Consider the following 17,909-nt stretch of genomic DNA (forward strand, 5'->3'; position numbering starts at 1 on the left):
GATCTTCGTAGCCCGGCCAATAATTGGTCTATCCCTAGTAAACACAATGTGTGAATTTTAGTGTGTGTTTTTGTGTGTTCACGTGAACAAGCAAGCGACACACTGTCATTATGTTGTTATTATTATAAATTTGTATTTTGTTGTTACAGGGGAAGAATGAAGGTGCCTCTGTAAGTATGCCCTTTTTGTGTTACTATGAAAAATCACACTACAAAATTGTGACTGCAAATGGTTAAAAATGTTGCTATATTTGTAAATCAAGAAATTGATAAAATGTTAAAAAACAATCATTAGCCTGTTTTACACAGAGACCCCACAAAATGTTGAATTAAAGCCATAACAGAAGATATGGCATTTATCTTCCTTTGCCTTTTCAAGGTTCTCACGTCCTGTAGCACTGTAAAAATAATTTACCAATTTTCTACGACAAGAAAATACTGTATATGGAAATGAAAAACCTGTAAAACGTTTGGGAAATGCGTAATGGAAAAGTGTGTATAATTTAGCGCTGTCTAGTGGTGAATTAATAATGTATTCATTTTAAAAATCCACTATTGATTTCAATAACGTGCAAAAAAGTATGTTCTATCACTGACATCAGCGTAATTTTTTTCATATACTCGTAGGTATAGCAATCGTTAATTATATTGCATAGGTCGTGCTGCGCCTTACAAGAGGCTGACATGTTTATCCGCTGCCATCTGTCTGTTTCGGATACCCGAAGGACAACTTCACGAACGAAGCTAGCCTCTGATGGTGCTTCGAGCTAGTGTCGGACCCAGTGCTTTTACTAGCTTCTCCCGCTATATACTCTTGTTAGCCACTCCGGCCTATGGCTCGATCTAACTCCTGTTAGCCGCTCTTGTTAGCTGCTATAGCTAACTCCTGCTTGCTCATTCTTTCACCGTTGCTCGCCGGGGTTCTCACCTTGCTGCTCATTCACTCATGCCAAATAAAAGTTGTTGCTATGTTTGTAAATTGTGGTCTCTCAGTCAGCATAATGCATGTGCTTCGAAATGCCCACGCTTCTTCCAGAGATGAGCTAACTGCCGGGGACATGTAGTACAGTACTGCACTTCAACCTCTTCCATCAAACCGTTCAGTTAGCTCCACTTGACTGAGCGAGAGTTGAGTGTTTATAATTTTCGATGCTCTATAATGTGTTAAAAAAAAAGCCATAGACATCTGTAAGAACACTAGATGGCTCAAGGTGGAGTGCGAAGTGTTGTCACTGGTCGACCATCTTAGGTCAGAGGACTGCTCTGGTGTGCTGTGCTGTAGTCAGTGGTATGGTGGATGATTTACCCACTTAAATACTCGTAACACGCTGATTTCTTGATGGCTTTACAAATGGATTGGTTTATGACAATCTATTAACATGGCCATGATTTAGGCAGAATTTTTAAACCGCAGATTTAAAGAAATTTTTTTTATTTTTTTTTTTAGATGTGGCATAGTTGTTTGTGTCATCCTTTAATTGTGTCATATCCAACAACAAAAATGAAAATCGGTTGAGAATTTGGGAGAGTTTAGCATTCTACAGTCCCTGACAAAAGTCTTGTCGCTTATCCATTTTGTAGAAACACCAGCTTATAACCTGACTTTTAATTAACCCATTGGTTTTGGAAATGGCTCATAGAAAAGCTAAAACCCTCCCAAATGATGTTTAATATACAAAAATAAATTTGCTTCACTGAAGAAATTTTGATCATTTAATGAACACAGAAAGGTCAGATTTTGGCAAGACAAAAGTTTTGTCGCCTACAAAAAGTAATGTGAAAATGGAACAAATAATTTACTTCAAATGCAAAAAAAAAGTTGCATAACATCAGAGAATGAAGTAGTGGTGCTGTGAGATCCATATCTAATATCTTGTATGACTTCCATGAGCTTGAAGGACTGCATCCATGCGGTTCGGCAATGATTCATACAATGTATTGATGAAGTCATCAGGAATAGCAAAGAAAGCAGTCTTACATGCCTCCCAGAGTTCATCAAGATTCTTTGGTTTGGTCTTCCATGCTTCCTCTTTCATTCTACCCCAGACATGCTCAATGATGTTCATGTCTGGTGACTGGGCTGGCCAGTCTTGGAGCACCTTGATCTTCTTCACCTTGAGGAACTTTGATGTAGAGATGGAAGTGTGCGATGGAGCGCCATCCTGCTGCAAAATTTGACCTCTTTTATGGTTGGGAATGAAAGAGGTAGCCAATACGTCTTGATATTTTAGGCTATTGATATTGCCTTCCACCCTGCAAATCTCTCGCACGCCCCCATACTGGATGTAACCCCAGACCATGATTTTTCCGCCACCAAACTTAGCTGTTTTCTGGGTGTATCTCGGATCCATGCGGGCTCCAGTAGGTCTTCTGCAATATTTGCGGTGGCTGTGATGTACTTCAACCGAAGATTCATCAGAAAAATCCACCTTCAGCCACTTTTCCAGCTTCCATCCTTTTAGCAGGCTGTGGGCCTTGGCAAATGCCACACATTTTTTTAATTGCCTTTTGTTTAGTGCTGGTTTCTGGGCACTGATTCGACCATGGAGGCCATTTCGAGACAGAATTCTACTAACTGTTCTGGTTGACACGGGGACTTGAGGTGACCAGGCCTGGTGGAGCTCTGCTGCAGTGGAGGCACCGGCGTCATATCTATGTAGCTTTGCAAATCGATGATGACGGTAAAGACACCCGGTTCCCAGCAACACATTTTAATTAATGAAGTTATAAGGATGTTAATCCTTGTCATATACTGTATGTGTGCTTGTATTACATATACATACTGGATTTGCTTAACGGGCAAGTGTCATGCCTTCAGTTCATGATCGTAAAATGGCCACAAGAGCGGTGGCCATGAGATGGATCGAAATGGATGAATTTTGCTGCTTAATTCTTAACTAATGTTCCACAAATGTAATATTATTGAGAATGCCATGTTTAGACTAATGGGGGTTAGGAGTGTCCTCACCGGGTCAGGGATGAGGTCCTGCACCAAGTGGAGGAGTTCAAGTTTGTAGGGGTCTTGCTCACGAGTGAGGGCAGAAAGGAGCAGGAGATCGACAGGTAGATTGGTGCAACGTCTGCAGTGATGCGGACTCTGTATCGGTCTGTTGTGGTGAAGATTTCCCGGTCGATCTGCGTTCCTACCCTCACCTATGGTCACAAACTAAGGGTCGTGACCGAAAGAACAAGATCCCAGATACAAGCGGCCAAAATGAGTTTCCTCCGCAGGGTGTCCGGGCTCTCCTTTAGAGATAGGGTGAGAAACTCGGTCATCTGGGAGGGACTCGGAGAGCCAGTTGAGGTGGCTCGGGCATCTGGTTCAGATGCCTCCTGGACGCCTTCCTGGTGAAGTGTTCCGGGCATGTCCCACCGGCGGGAGGCCCCGGGGACGACCCAGGACATGCTGGAGAGACTATGTCTTTCGGCTGGCCTGGGAACGCCTTGGGATCCCCCCGGAGGAGCTAGATCAGACATATCCAAAGTCCAGCCCGCGGCAATTCAAGGAGAGGTGGAAATTGGACTATTTTTTCACAGAAACCTGCAACAACTGTGTCTGCCTCATTCACAAGGAGACTGTGGCTGGCTTCGGGCAGTAGGCGGGGTACACCCTGAACTGGTTGCCAGCCAATCACAGGGCACACAGAGACGAACAACCATTCACACACACACAATCACACCTATGGACAATTAGAAGTGTTCAATTAACCTGCCATGCATGTCTTTGGAATGTGGGAGGAAACCGGAGTACCCGGAGAAAACCCATGCAAGCATGGGGAGAACATGCAAACTCCACCCAGGAAGGCTGAAACCCCGATCTCACGTCCTCTGCACTGGGAGGCGGACGTACTATCCAGTCAGCCACCGTACCGCCATATTTCCCTGTTACTGAATTAAAAAGTTCAGAGAACATTTTATTTGCCAGTGGTGATATTTCATGTTTGAAAGGTAATTTGCACTGGTGAATACTTTTACTTATTTCCCTGTTTTTAAATCTAAAAGTTCAGTGGAAATTTAATTGACTCCGGATATGCGGTAGAAGATGGATGGATGGATAATCTCTTGGGCTTAGCAAAATACGCCTTTGGCATTGAATGAGTTAAAAAAAGAAAAACGAAGGAAAATACATTGCTCAACCTCTGTGTGTGTTTCTCAGGTTGTTCCTGTGGAGATGGCTTCACTTGTGTTGCAGTCTTTAGTTGGCACCCAAAATGAAGTCATGATCAGTGAAGAGGAAAACATGAAGCCATATCTCATTAATCCAAATGTTTGCTCAAATGTTGTGTTGAAGGTGAGTAAAAACTTTTCGACTTTGATAACAGGTATATTTTTAAAATGTATTGTTTTTTGTTTCCTCAGGTTGCATATTTAGTGAAGTACAGCGAAGCAGGCCAAATAGTGAATGCTGCAGTACATTTGCTGCTTGGAAATGTTCATGTAACACCACTTACCTTGGAACAGGAGTTCTCTGTCAAATTTATTCAGGTATTATTTAAGATCAGTAAGCTTTTTTGTTTTTTAGCTTACACAGGTGTTATTCACAAAAGAATACAATTTTTGTTGCTCTAGGCCAAATGTGGTGGTATTGGTTTTTATTTTTCCACTCTCTGGGGCGCTAATAGTAATATTTCGCCAGGCCCAAAGAGTGTGCAAAGTTTGGTGACATGTTTACAAATGTGATTGTTTGCGGAGAAGACAGAAGAATAAAAAATAATTTCTACAGATACAATAGGGACCTTGCAGCGTTCACTGCTCGGGCCCTAATAAGAGTGTCAAGTGGAAGTGCTGGGTGATGTGACTGACAGCTTGTTTTACTCCTATAGATAGACAGGCAGGCAGGCAGGTAGTTTATTCATCACATGAAGGAAATTAGATTGTCATATGCGAAGTAGAGGTTGACCCTTTTTTTTTTTACGCCTCAATTAAGCTATTAAACACTTGTTGCACCTAATAAATGTAACTTTTAAAAATACTAAATGAATAGTGAATACCTACCGCATCGGGTTATAAACAGCGCCGCCAAGAAGGAACGCAATCCCGTCCGCCAACCCACCCCCCCCTTCCTTTGCGCCGCTGCGTCTGTCCGCCATTCGGTTTGCTGTGCCCCCCCCCCCCCCCCCCCCCACAAACAAATCTAAACTCTTGGTCCAAGCCGGGCCTTGGCCAGCACGGCGAAACCCCTCCCCGCTTTCCCGCTGGGGCCAGGCCTCGGAACCCGTCCGTTGTGCACATTGGTTGCAGGGGTCAGAGCGCATGGAAAAAGTAGCGGCTTAGAGACCGGAAAATACGGTAATGGCAACACACGAGGACAATGAAACATTGGCTTAATAACTACATTAAGGTTTTCTTTCTATTTTAAAATGCCATAACCTTCATAACTATGACTGCATTCAAATGGAGATCAGCAACAGAAGCTACACTTGTACTGTCATATTACAGGTATTGATTTGAGTTACCAACTGTCTTTTATCATTTAATAGGAGAAGAATAAGAACGCACCACTCCATAACAGAGGAAATCCAGGTTATATTGTTGGACTTCCTATTTTGTCAGCACAAGAAATCGCTGAATATCCTTTACTTAGTCTGAATGGTATTATCACTAACATGACTTACGTTTTTTTGCTTGCTGCTGTTTAGTTTTCTCGTCTTCTGTTGTTCTTAACAGTTGTCCTTACAGGAAGGGTTTTAAACATCAACCCTGGAGACACACTGTCTCTTCTCCAGAGTTCTGCAAACCATAACTGTATGAACAGTCCTCATCAGCGCTCTCCTGTCTTGTTTGGTGTTGACTCAATGTCTGGCTGCACACTAAGGCATTACTTTCTAAGCACAAACCCAATAACCTCACTCCAATGAAAAGGTGTGTGCAGTATGTGATTGGATGTCTTCTGTCTTCTGCAGCCTGGTGGATGCAGCCAACTGCTCCCTGGTTTCCCAAATCATTCTTGATGGTCTGCGAGGACAAACCTACCACCAATATGTTGCTACATTTGGAAACTCTGCATTGCACAATTCCCTTGACTGGGTGCCCATCAAGCGCAACTATAATCACAGGGTAAGCACAGTCTGCCTGGAATCGTTCTTATTAATGCCAGCCACACACTGAGCGGCGCAGCCAAACATGACTGAACTAGACAATCTAAAAAAAAATGCTGTTGGTGTTTGATGCATAAACAAGACCATTGACTTTCACACACATTAAGTAACTAGTAGGGACATTTTATTATGGGTCACATAATTTTTTTTTTTTAACTACAAACAACATGCACGATTGCCATGGAAAAAACTGATTTCCCTTGGTGCGCTAGCTATATTTCTATATACGTGTACATTTGGACAAAATTGTTGTTACCGTGGCGCATTTTATATATATATATATATATATATATATATATATATATATATATATATATATATATATATATATATATATATATATATATATACGGACTGTATATGTTAGTGATGCACCGAATATTCGACCACCGAAAATTTCCGTGCCAAAAATATGCATTTTCGGCATTTGGCCGAAATAAAATTCAAGCCAAAAGAATATGGCCGAAAGAGGATGTTGTGGTGACACAAGCAAAGTAAGAAAGAAAAAACGCTGCAAGCAAGTGTCTGTTTGAATTAAATACCAAACACGGGAATGAGTGTCCGCCTTGCTGCTCGCTGGCTTTGTGAGTACCGGCAGCTTCATTGTGCACACTGGAGAAGGAGAGGGTCGTTTGGTAAACTATGTCAAAAAAGCGAGCGCTGCTGAGTACTGCACTATAGGTGAGCCACACTTTCTCCTGCAGCGCCTTCCTTTTTTCTTTGATGAGAGCCCCTCGAGCGCTTCCACTTTTTCTCTTGCATTCTTGTAGCCATGCTAAATACTTTAGCTAATGTTAGCACTATTGCTATCAACAGTCTTAAACAAGTTAACACTTACCACTATCTCCGGGTGACTACAGATCTGTACAGGACGCAATGTGTGACTTTGCAGTCCGTTCCCAAAGCCGATTGGCTGGTGTAAAGAAATGTATTTATTTTTAAACGTTGGTGAATATGTGAATGTGCCAATTTTAAGCGCACCGCACCTTGTCCAGCTCCAAATAGCCTACAAATACGTCATCCGCACTGCACTGCATGCACCCGTGCCCGCCGGTATGAAGTACTGTACATTAACTATAAAGTACAATTGTTTTTTATTAATTATAATAAATGCAATGATAATTGTAAAAATTGGCATAATTTTTTAACCCTAAACATTCGGCCAAGCATATCTCATTTTCGGTTTCGGCCCCAAAAATTCCTTTCGGTGCATCCCTAATATATATATATATATATATATATATATATATATATATATATATATATATATATATATATATATATATATATTAGTGCTGTCAAAGATAAAGGTGCAATGTGTCTGATGGCACATATATATTCAAATTTATATGTATGTTTTTTTTACATTTACACCCTGTACAGTATTTAAATAATAAATAAAAAAAATACCTTACCTTTTTAGTTGTGGTATGATGGTATAAATGCTTGCTTTAGTTCAGTGCTAAATTTGTGTATTTTACATTGGGCATATTGTTAGACTACTAAGCGGTCCTTGCGTTTAGCGTCAGGCACGTTGTTGAAAAGCTAAGGGGGGTCCTCGTGCCAGTATTTACAGAAGTAGTCACGGTAGTTACAATGGCACGATAATCTCCTTCCTAATTCCACTTTGGTTCGTAGCACTGTATGCTTTGCTTTGCTGCCACTGGTACGTTCAGCTTAGCTTGCTTTGCTTGGGTGTTCGAACTCCGAAAATGAGTTCAAACTTCCGAGGCATATTTTATTCAGAATTTTTGGTTGAAGTCCAATTTGTTCAGGTTCCACTGTATGTATGTATATATATATATATATATATATATATATAGTACAAATGTACTATTTATCAAATTAACTACAATGATTTTATGACCGAGTTTTGTCGAGAAAATAGCTCAAATAATGTACAACGTTTAAGGTGTACAAGTGTCTATAAAATATTCAAAACAAAAACTAATTAAGCAAAGGTGTGTTTCTCTTATAGGTGTAAATCTGTGGAACAATTTTGAAATCAACCTGAAAATATGTCAGTCACTTGCTGTGATAAAACAACAACCAAAGTATTAAAAATAAATTAAGTAAAGTAAAAAAAATATATATTTAAAGGAATACAAGACTTTTGAAAAACTAAGTAGTTGTTCTGTGAAATGGTTTATTTAAACTTTTCCCTGAAATAATTGTCAATTTATGTTGAGCGATTAGGATTTTATAGCACTTTTTATGAATACTTTTGCATTAAGGACAGTATCGGCCATTTTGGACAGTCACGTGATCATCGTGACGCGTCGTGTGCATAAAACACGCATATAAGACATAGCCGCTAATGACAACAAAGCCTCTCACGAGGAATTATTGCGTCCCACGGCGGACATCAAAGGTGGAATTACGCCCTATAGCAAAGAAGCACTTCTTCAAAAGTAGTACAGCCACTGAGGACTCGCCAAAGATTTGTATCCAGCCAAAAGCCGGATGAAAATGGCCGACTCATTCAGCCGGCCGGCTCATAGCAAGTCGAAGTCAAAGTCTACAAGTTGCATGTTACAGAGGCTCAAATTACCAGTCAAGTCACCATTGACATTGTTCACTCTGGAAATTTAATTTGTGGACGGTCCCTAACCTGGACTGTAAACCTCCAGGTGACTTTTACTCTGCTAGGCTACATGTTGTGTGCTGAGCATGCTTTTGCTAATTAAGAGAGGCCACCCCCACCGCCCCACCCCCACACGGAATGACATGAAACTTCGTAAAATGATGTTTGACGAAATGACGTGCTGTGGATTTTACTCTGATCAGAATTGGCGCCGTAATTGGAACATTTTTTTATTTATTTATTTATTTTTTTTTTTTTTATTTGCAAACAAACACAACTTTTTCAAATATCAACATCAAGAAAGAAGACGGCCTTTTCTAGCCCATTACGTCAGCAAACTCCCATTGAAGTGAACTAAGGCGGCTTTCATTTACGCACAAGATACGTCATCACGATCACGTAACCAGGATAATGGTGTTCACCACAGTATGTTCTTATTTTGATAGTTAATCGTTGTAAATTCAGGGAATAAGATGTCAGAGATATTTGCACTTTTACTCTTTGTACACAATGCCTAATACAATACTGGAAAATGAGTTAGAAGTCTTGTATCGCTTTAAATCAGGTATAAGTGAGTTCAAGTCAGATTATATATTACAGTGCAATGAAAAATCTATGTGTGAGTTTGTGTGTTGATTTATATGTGTATAGTTTGGCATATATATGCATATCTCTAAGTGCAGTTATTTGTATGTGCAAGTTTTTATGTTGTTTTTCCTAGAAGGGGTTAACCTTGCTCTGCAAGATGAATTCTCGCTGCATTTGTGAATTCACAAACTCTGGAGTATCCATCTTTGTACCGAGCCCGCTGATTTTCAGACCAATCACAAAGCAACATTGTGTTTCGGGGCGGGATATGCAGCTGTGACGAAAGTGCTTAAGCCATGGGAAACAAACAAACCTAACATTGCGGCACGGGTGGACGAATGCATGGACGCTGCAATTAATTGTGTTCTTGCAGAATTACTCACAGTTTCCTTTTTGAAGAAGAACAGCGTGGCGTTTCGTGCATTTTTATCTGGTAAAGATGTTTGTGTTTTTTTTCCCCAGACATTCATATCCATTGCTGTGATTGGTCAAAACAAAAGTTTGGTAGGCGTGCACAAGTTCATGCACATCAGCTCAAAGTATTGTCCAGAATGTCCTGCGTTTCAGGAGCAAATCACAATGGAGCTGTCCCTGATTGATATTGTGGAGAACTCCCTTGAGTGAATCGCAATATCAATCTGGCTATTGTCAGTTTGATAAGGGGTAGGACTAGAAAAAAAATTGTATGACTTCCAACCTCATTTGAACATGTGCCTAATGATGACCATGTATGTAAAACGTTTCTCTTAAACTTTTTTACTTTGAATTGCAATATTTCTGTTACCTGTTTATATGTTCAATAAATAAACAAACAAGCAAACAAACACTTGGTGCTGGTTCTTCACCCCCAAAAATCTCATGAGGCCTAAAATGTGGCAAAATATAATAATAAAAAAAACTCAAGGGGGCTAACACTTTCGCAAGGCACTGTAAATGGCAAAAAAACGTGTGAAATTATAATTCAAGTAGTAAAGTCAATAGAGCTTAACAAACTGCCAAGTTATATGCGACTCATGCACAGAAGAGACATTGATTTCCACAAAGTGATTTATTCATACAGATAGACAGGGTTTACAGTCCTGTAAGGTCATCAATTCTGATCAGTTACAATTTTTTCCATTAGCAGCTATGGCTGGAACTAATTAATTTTATTTCCATACGTTTGAAAAATATGAATGATTTTAAATATGTAAAGCTAGGCTCCACTTTGTGTGAGTGTGTGTGTGTGTGTGTGTGTGTGTGTGCGTGTGTGTGTGTGTGTGTGTGTGTGTGTGTGTGTGTGTGTGTGTGTGTGTGTGTGCGTTTTTACACATAACCTTCTTTTAATTTGCAGGATTCACAGATTTGCAGAATCCCGCTGTCACTTCATTTACAGATTGAATGGACCAAATACGGATTCTTGTGGAATCCCCAAGGTCAGATTGTGAGTGTCGAGGAAGTGATCCAAACCAATACCACCAGTTTGGTAGGTCATACACTTAAACAGGGCTCCAAAACCGCTGACAAAATATAAACAGCAGGGAATACAGATACATATGTCTTGAAATCTAACCTATATCCACAGAGCTGCCAACTGTTACAGATTGTTCGTATTTTGTTACGGAAATCAACTCATTCCGGCCATAACACAAATATTACGGATATTTTAAAAAGCCACTCGCTACAGTGACGTAATGTGTCCCTCCAACGGGGTCCCACGATAATGTTCTTGACAAAAGGTTAAAGGGATTACATCAAGGAATTTTAAGCCCTTCCACAGTTAACTAAAGGCATATAATGATTAAATCTTACCTTTGACACCATGGGGATGTATTTTTTTTATGAAATGTTAGGTATTTTGCTGGCTATCTTTCTAATGCGGAATTAAAATGCCCGGTTCAGTAAAACCCCACCTCTCCCCGTGTGGTCATCCAAGCAGGCTGCTGCCAAGGAGCAAGACTGGCCAGCCGTTGTAGTACAACCGTGTCTTTTTTACATGTGGAAATTGGATAGATGTTCAATTCTTCAATAAACATTTAAAACAAAACGGCTCTTTGCCGCAATAAATCATAGTGGAGGAGGGGAGAAGAGGAAAGAAAGAAAAAAAAGAAGGGAAGAAAAAGACGATCTTGAGTGGGTCGCAAACAGGAGACTTGCTGCTTACAGGGTGTGTGCGTTAACCACTACACCATTCGTTCAGTTATGTTCAACAGCGCAAAAAGTTTTACTTGTAGTTTACACAAGTGTCAGCCAGAACCCTTTCTGGGATTTTAAGACGGCCAATTTTCATTGCACTTTGGCATAACAAATGTGAAGGATTGCTTTGAATTCATTTAGACAGAATGTTTACTGATAAAGGCTCATTTTGTCATGGAGGTCTCAGAGAAAGTGGGCGCGCGTTTAGTCGGCAGAGGTGGGGCCGCACTTCATGACGTCAAAAAGTTCCAAGAGCTCGTTTTCTCAGGTTGGGAGGAGCTGGTGCTTGGAGAGCAGAATGACCTAGAATTTCTCATAGAGGGGCGAATAGAGGAAAACACCACTTTGGTGATGTTTATGGTGAGGAATTAGAATTTTAACATGGCTAAAAGCTCCAAAAAGTAGATTTTTTACATTGCTGTCCCTTTAAAAAAAAATATGAAAATTCAGACATATAGGTTGACAGCTCTGTATCAACTTCCATGAAGTGGTTGGTAGTACACACAGAACTCAAGTTAATTGAAGGAACTAACTTTGTCAATCAACAACCTCGTCCATGGTGTCAATAGGATTGCAAACATTTTTGAGATTGTGATGATGGTTTGTATTTTTAAAATGGCGGAGGCCGTGGCTCAGGGTGTAGAGCCGGTCGTCTAGTAACCGATAGGTTGGTTGTTTGATCCCTGCTCTCCCCGAGTCATGTTTCATTGTGTCCTTGGGCAAGACACTTCACACACAATGCCTCCAGTGCTACTCACACTGGGGCCATAGGCGCACACTGGCAGCCACGCTTCTGCCAGCCTGCCCCAGGGCAGCAGTGGCTACTAAAGTAGTTTACCGCTACCAGTGTGAATGTGTGAGCGCACGAATAATGCATCCACTGTGAAGCGTCTTTGAGTGTCCGAAAAAGCGCTATATAAATCCAATACATTATTATTATTATTAAATAACAGAGTCTTGCACATGTTCTTGAATTATAAAGAACCCTGCATTGAAGTTTTATACTTAACTCGTATACGTATACTAAAATCCAAATGAAAAATGTTAATTGACGTTTACTACGTTTTTTTTTCTTAATGTGCAGTGGAAGTGAAAATCCAAATGAAAAACGTTAATTGACGTTTACTACGTTTTTTTTTCTTAATGTGCAGTGGAAGTTGTTGCGCAGCGCTGTCTACTCAATAGACTTGTGAAATCACAAACACCCACTAACTATGGCCAGCAGATGGGAGCATTGTATCTCTTTTCAGTGGGCTCCCAGTAGTATGGAATCAGACTGAAACATGACCAATCTGATGAAATAGAACGTTTTCAAAGATGGCGTGAATGATCAAAGCCTTTGTCACGTTAAATCTAATTCACACTAAGCGTCACGAAACAAAAATATTGCTTAGAGTGAAAATGCTCAAAATCGTTTTCATTTTTTTTGATAACGTGTGGCGGTAAAAAAAGTTAATCAAAAAATAAAATATGCATTCCTTAATGAACTCTTCTGTGTCTTTCATAGGCTAATTTTATCCGAGGCAATGATGCACTCTCAATTCGGAATTCAGTGAGCTTCAAAGAAATTTCTGCTGCTGTTTTTCCTGGTTACAGAGCTACGCCGACCATCACTGCCAAGCTCCCAATTGATTTCTTCTTTCCATTTGTTTGATTTAGTAACTTCTAACATACTGTGAAAGTCCACTTACCAAAATGGTACTTGTAATTTACATACAGGGCAAAGAATAGATTGGATGAAGCAATAATGCATGAATGAAGGTAGTCAAATCAAAACATTTTGATCATTGAAATCATGAACTGAACAGATCAAACAATTAAACAACGATGCATATAATTACGCAGAAAAAAAATACAGAAAGTTGCACGATACAAACACACATTTAAATTCATAATCAATCAGAAGTCTATGCCATGCCGCTTGAGAAGTGTCTGAAGCATCTGGTTGTCTTGTTGCTAGGACAGATAATGAGATAAATAAGTTCATTTGATGTTTGAGTCAAAGTATCAATCAATCAATGTCTCTAAAGTTCTTAATTATGTCATGCCTGGAAGTATCTTTGCTTTTTTCCCAGAATTAATTTCATCATTGCTAATAAACACAGGCTGTGTCCGAATGTCCACCCTAACACCTCATTCACTACATAGCCGTGCACTATATAAAGTAATTGCCTAATATATAGCCTCAGCCTGTTTGGCAATTCGGACAGCAAACTCACTACTTTCTCCTCGTCGCATATCATGTGAGAATGTTGTTTGCACACTGTATCATATATGTAAATAAATCATTATTTTGTCATCAAAAACACATTTTCATTCATTTTGTTCATGTTTTATAGATGGGAAAGACTGATGAGATGTCACTAAACCAAAAAATATTTGTGTCAAAAGTCACTGTTGTGCAGAAAATGTATATTTTCACGAAAAGCTTGTTTTCTTCTTATTTTTTCCATTATAACTTGGTGTCACTCAAATTACCTATTTTCAAATGGTGATTGCTAAAGAATGAAATAAGGTAGAATCATACTTTTTTATATAATCAGTATAAAATCGTTCATATGGTACCTACGTAGTCATAGCACACAATATTCTTGCCTTGAGAAATCAGCTGGCAACCCTATTTTTGGATAAGATTTGGCAGTTAAAGAGTTAAGCATTGCCTCTTTATTAAGGGCAAAATTTAATACACCGCCCCCGTCATGTAGTATTTCAAAAATTCTAAAAGTTTTTTCCCCCCAGTTGTTGTCCCAAGTCTTGAGATGATGCATGCCAAGTTTCAAGTAAATCGGATGAATCGTCAAGGACAAGGGGGCAAAAGTATGACTCCTGTGAATGTGCAAAAATGGACCAAAATTGGACATTCCAAAATTAATATCTCACTTCCTGTACATTTTAGGATATGGCTTTCACTGACATTTTTGTACGTCTCAGGGTGCTACACGACACGTGCCTGCAAATGTTTGTAGCCCTAGGACAAACATGCTATGATAGGGCTCCCTTGGGGGTGCGACAAGTGTGTTTGTTTTTTTGACAACTTTAAAAATCTCAAATTTTTCACCAGGTCCGACGAGTGTACAGTACAAAGTTTGATGAGTTTTCTACATGTTTAGGTCCCAAAAATGTGATTGTTTTCAGAGAAAACGTAATAATAATAATAATCAGTATTGTTCATTCGGTAATTTTACCGATTTGACATGTCATCATCATTGCTCTCCTTTTTTTGTTTTTTATATATATATATATATATATATTTTTTTTTTTTTTAATAATAAGAATTTCTTCTAATACACTAGGGACCTTGCAGCGGTCGCTGCTCATGCCCTAAAAATCATGATTATTTTTCCATAAAAATTTGAATGTGGGGGGAAACCAAACCAATATAACTATGAACTAGTTCAGATTTGGAACAATGAACTAAGAAAAATTATAATTATGAACTAAGAACTGAACAAGTTAATTTTAAAAAAGAGCTGAACTTTGAACTAGTTTGCGTAGAAAATTAACTTTCCCAACAATGATTTCGAAGATGTTTGCAAACAGTTTACATTTATTTAATTCCATCAAAGTTGTACTGTTGCACATTTAATGAGTGAAGTTGTCAGTGTCAGTTCTTAATACTAATTTTATACAGCATGTGACCATGTATTTTTACATTGATATAGTCCCCCTCAACCAGTCTAAAACAGAAGAAAACAATGCCTGAATTGGTAGAATACAAACTAAAGGGAAACAGAAAAACACACACACACACATGGTTTATAGCCCAAATTCAATCTTTCAACAAGCATGCACTAAAATGTCAAAAATAATGACCAGGAAATGTAGACAGCATTAGTAGACACCCGTTGGTTTAAACTGTTTGTCACCCAAAAAAAAGTTGATTTAGTGTTGAATATCCCTTTAAAGCACACCAAAATGCTGGAAGTAATGAAAAAGAATGAGTGTTACTGTTACCTCTTAAGGAGTCACACAGTAACACACAAGATGACGCTAGTTCCCCCCAGTCTTTCTGGCAGATAACACGGCGTTGCAAATCCATTGATTAATTATTAATTTTTTTTACATCGATTCATATTCTAAGCAGTTTACATCGACATTAAATCGATTTTTAACGTATCGTTACATCCCTAGATTTTACTTTGTAGAACAATTTTCGGGCATCTTATGGACCAAACCAAGAACTGAATCTTTATCATTTTATGTTCTCAATTTAAAATAATGTATTGTGGATTGATTATTAAATAATTGTTAGTTGCAGCATTGATATAAAGATACGGCAATTCCACCACCTAACATCTGTTGCCAACAATTCAGTGAATTAACACAAAATTTTGTGTAATCAGTGAATACTTACTAATTGATCAATTTGCTGTTGTAGTTCTGTAACTCTTTGTACGAGATGATCATAGCTCCCCTTCAGCTTGTGCATCTTCTGGTCAGCACGGGTTTTTACCGACACTAGAATTCCTGCAACATTTTCAATCATCACATTAAATACTAAGATAGACAAGATTGTAAGATGTGTGAGGGCCAGTCAATAAGTATCCAGAATGTTGTCATAATTCTTAAATTCACTAGAAAACCTTCACATTTTAAACACTCAATTATTGAGGAGTTATTATTCCATGCACAAGGTTGCATTCTCATAGTGAATCAAGTTTATTAGTTTTTAAAAATTTAAGATGGCCACCAAGCTAGTAGAGTGCTCAAGTTTGAGGAAAGTAATTCGATTTCTCCAAGATGAAGGTGTCAAGACAAGTGAAATATACTCTAGAATAGTAGTTCTTAACCTTGTTAGAAGTACTGAACTCCACTAGTTTCATTTGTGCATTCACTAAAATTATGTTTTTCAAACTCCAGAAATATAGGTAGGCCCTGTACTTACATGTGAATCCGTATTGTACTTAATTGTCCGACAACTTTCTTTTTCTTTTCTTTTTTGCTAGACATAGTTAGTATGAGGGCGGCACAGTGGCTGACTGGTTAGCACGTCCACCTCCCAGTCCAGAGGATGTGAGATCGAGTCCAGGCTTCGGCCTTCCTGGGTGGCGTTTGCATGTTCTCCCCGTGCTTGCGTGCGTTTTCTCCGGGTACTCTAGTTGCCTCCCACATTCCAAAGACATGCATGTCAGGTTAATTGAACACTCTAAATTGTCCCTAGGTGTGATTCTGAGTGTGGATGGTTGTTCGTCTCTGTGTGCCCTGGTTTGGCTGGCAACCAGTTCAGGGTGTACCCCACCTACTGCCCGAAGCCAGCTGGAATAGGCTCCAGCGGCCCACGCGACCCTTGTGAGGACTAAGCGGTTAAGAAAATGGATAGATGAATAGTTAGTATGAAGTTATTCAGGGGGGCATCTTGCTATTAATGGGCTAAAGCATTCAAATATGGCAGAAATTAGGTCAATGATGAAGAACGCAGTGGTAGACCAGTAGACATTTCAACTCCTGAAACCAGAAAGAAACTTTAAGACCAGAAATCATCTTAGCAGATAGAAGTGTGAAAGTTGAAGACATAGTGGAGAGGTTTGTAGTCTCCATTGGTACTATGCACTGACGTGTGCATGAAGTGAGTGCTTGTTGGATCCAAAAGATGCTTACCAATATCCACAAAGAACAGCGTCCGACAACTGCAATGAATGGTCTGAGCAGCTTCAGAAGGGAGAGGGACAACTTCCTGAACAGATTTGTCACATCTGATGTAAACCGGGCGTTCCATTGAACCAGAATCTAAAAGTCAATCACTCAAATGGAAGCATGTGGAAAAAAGAGGTAAAAATCTAGAGAAACTACATGCAAAATCATGCTGATAGTATTCTGGGATATGCAAGGACTAAGATTTCAAGAGTCAAGGTTACCACAGTCAACTCTGAAAATTACTGTGAGCTGCTAATAAGGTGAAAGAAAACATTATGAACAAAAGAAGAGGGCTTCAGGCAAGAGGTGCGATTTTCCACCAGGACAATGCACAACCCCGTACAGCAAACAACCTTGACAAAAATTGTTTAATTTGGCTGGGAGCTACTCAGACACCCTCCATGCAGTCTAGACCAGTGGTTTTCAAACTTTTTTCAGTGATGTACCCCCTGTGATTTATTTTTCGGCCAAGTACCCCCTAACCAGCATAAAGCATTTGTGATTAAAGGGGGGGAGAAGACTTAAAACTGAGTGCTGTGCCATCATTGTCTGATTTTACTTTGGAACTCTTTGTATTTTATATGGTCTCTTGAACTAATTGGAAATAAAAAGATAACTAAAATAAATAAATTAATAAATAATTTAATTATAAATATACAATTGTGCACAGAAATTATTATCAACATAAAGTGTCATCTTTTGGGATCATAGTAAAGCTCTGCTCTCAAAAAGAAATAATTAACTGAATCTTTGAAAGTTTTCAAGTGATTGACATGGGTGGCATATGGCAAGTTGGGTCGAACCGTTATGGATGGTATGGGGTAGATACTG

General features: G+C 39.2%; 2 protein-coding genes across 7 annotated transcripts in view; one reads left to right on the plus strand and one right to left on the minus strand.

Annotated features, from left to right (window-relative positions):
* The window catches only part of LOC144059033 (tectonic-1-like), a 52,231-nt gene extending 39,133 nt beyond the window's left edge, over positions 1-13,098 (plus strand). For 4 of the 6 annotated variants that reach the window (XM_077577832.1, XM_077577830.1, XM_077577826.1 and 1 more), the window contains 8 exons: positions 150-170; positions 4,156-4,290; positions 4,359-4,484; positions 5,480-5,591; positions 5,667-5,814; positions 5,903-6,056; positions 10,603-10,734; positions 12,952-13,098. In XM_077577832.1, the coding sequence (XP_077433958.1) occupies positions 150-170; positions 4,156-4,290; positions 4,359-4,484; positions 5,480-5,591; positions 5,667-5,814; positions 5,903-6,056; positions 10,603-10,734; positions 12,952-13,098 (975 nt within the window). The remainder of the gene's footprint in view (positions 1-149; positions 171-4,155; positions 4,291-4,358; positions 4,485-5,479; positions 5,592-5,666; positions 5,815-5,902; positions 6,057-10,602; positions 10,735-12,951) is intronic. The other 2 variants (XM_077577827.1, XM_077577828.1) reach the window with 2 other exon arrangements.
* hvcn1 (hydrogen voltage-gated channel 1) overlaps positions 10,303-17,909 on the minus strand; it is a 35,962-nt gene continuing 28,355 nt past the window's right edge. Inside the window, exons 6-7 of the mRNA XM_077577833.1 lie at positions 15,799-15,911; positions 10,303-13,400 (exon numbers count right to left, since the gene is read on the minus strand). Of these exons, the coding sequence (XP_077433959.1) occupies positions 13,344-13,400; positions 15,799-15,911 (170 nt within the window). The 3' untranslated portion in view covers positions 10,303-13,343. The remainder of the gene's footprint in view (positions 13,401-15,798; positions 15,912-17,909) is intronic.

Source organism: Vanacampus margaritifer, chromosome 10 (assembly GCF_051991255.1).
Source record: "Vanacampus margaritifer isolate UIUO_Vmar chromosome 10, RoL_Vmar_1.0, whole genome shotgun sequence".
NCBI lineage: Eukaryota > Metazoa > Chordata > Actinopteri > Syngnathiformes > Syngnathidae > Vanacampus > Vanacampus margaritifer.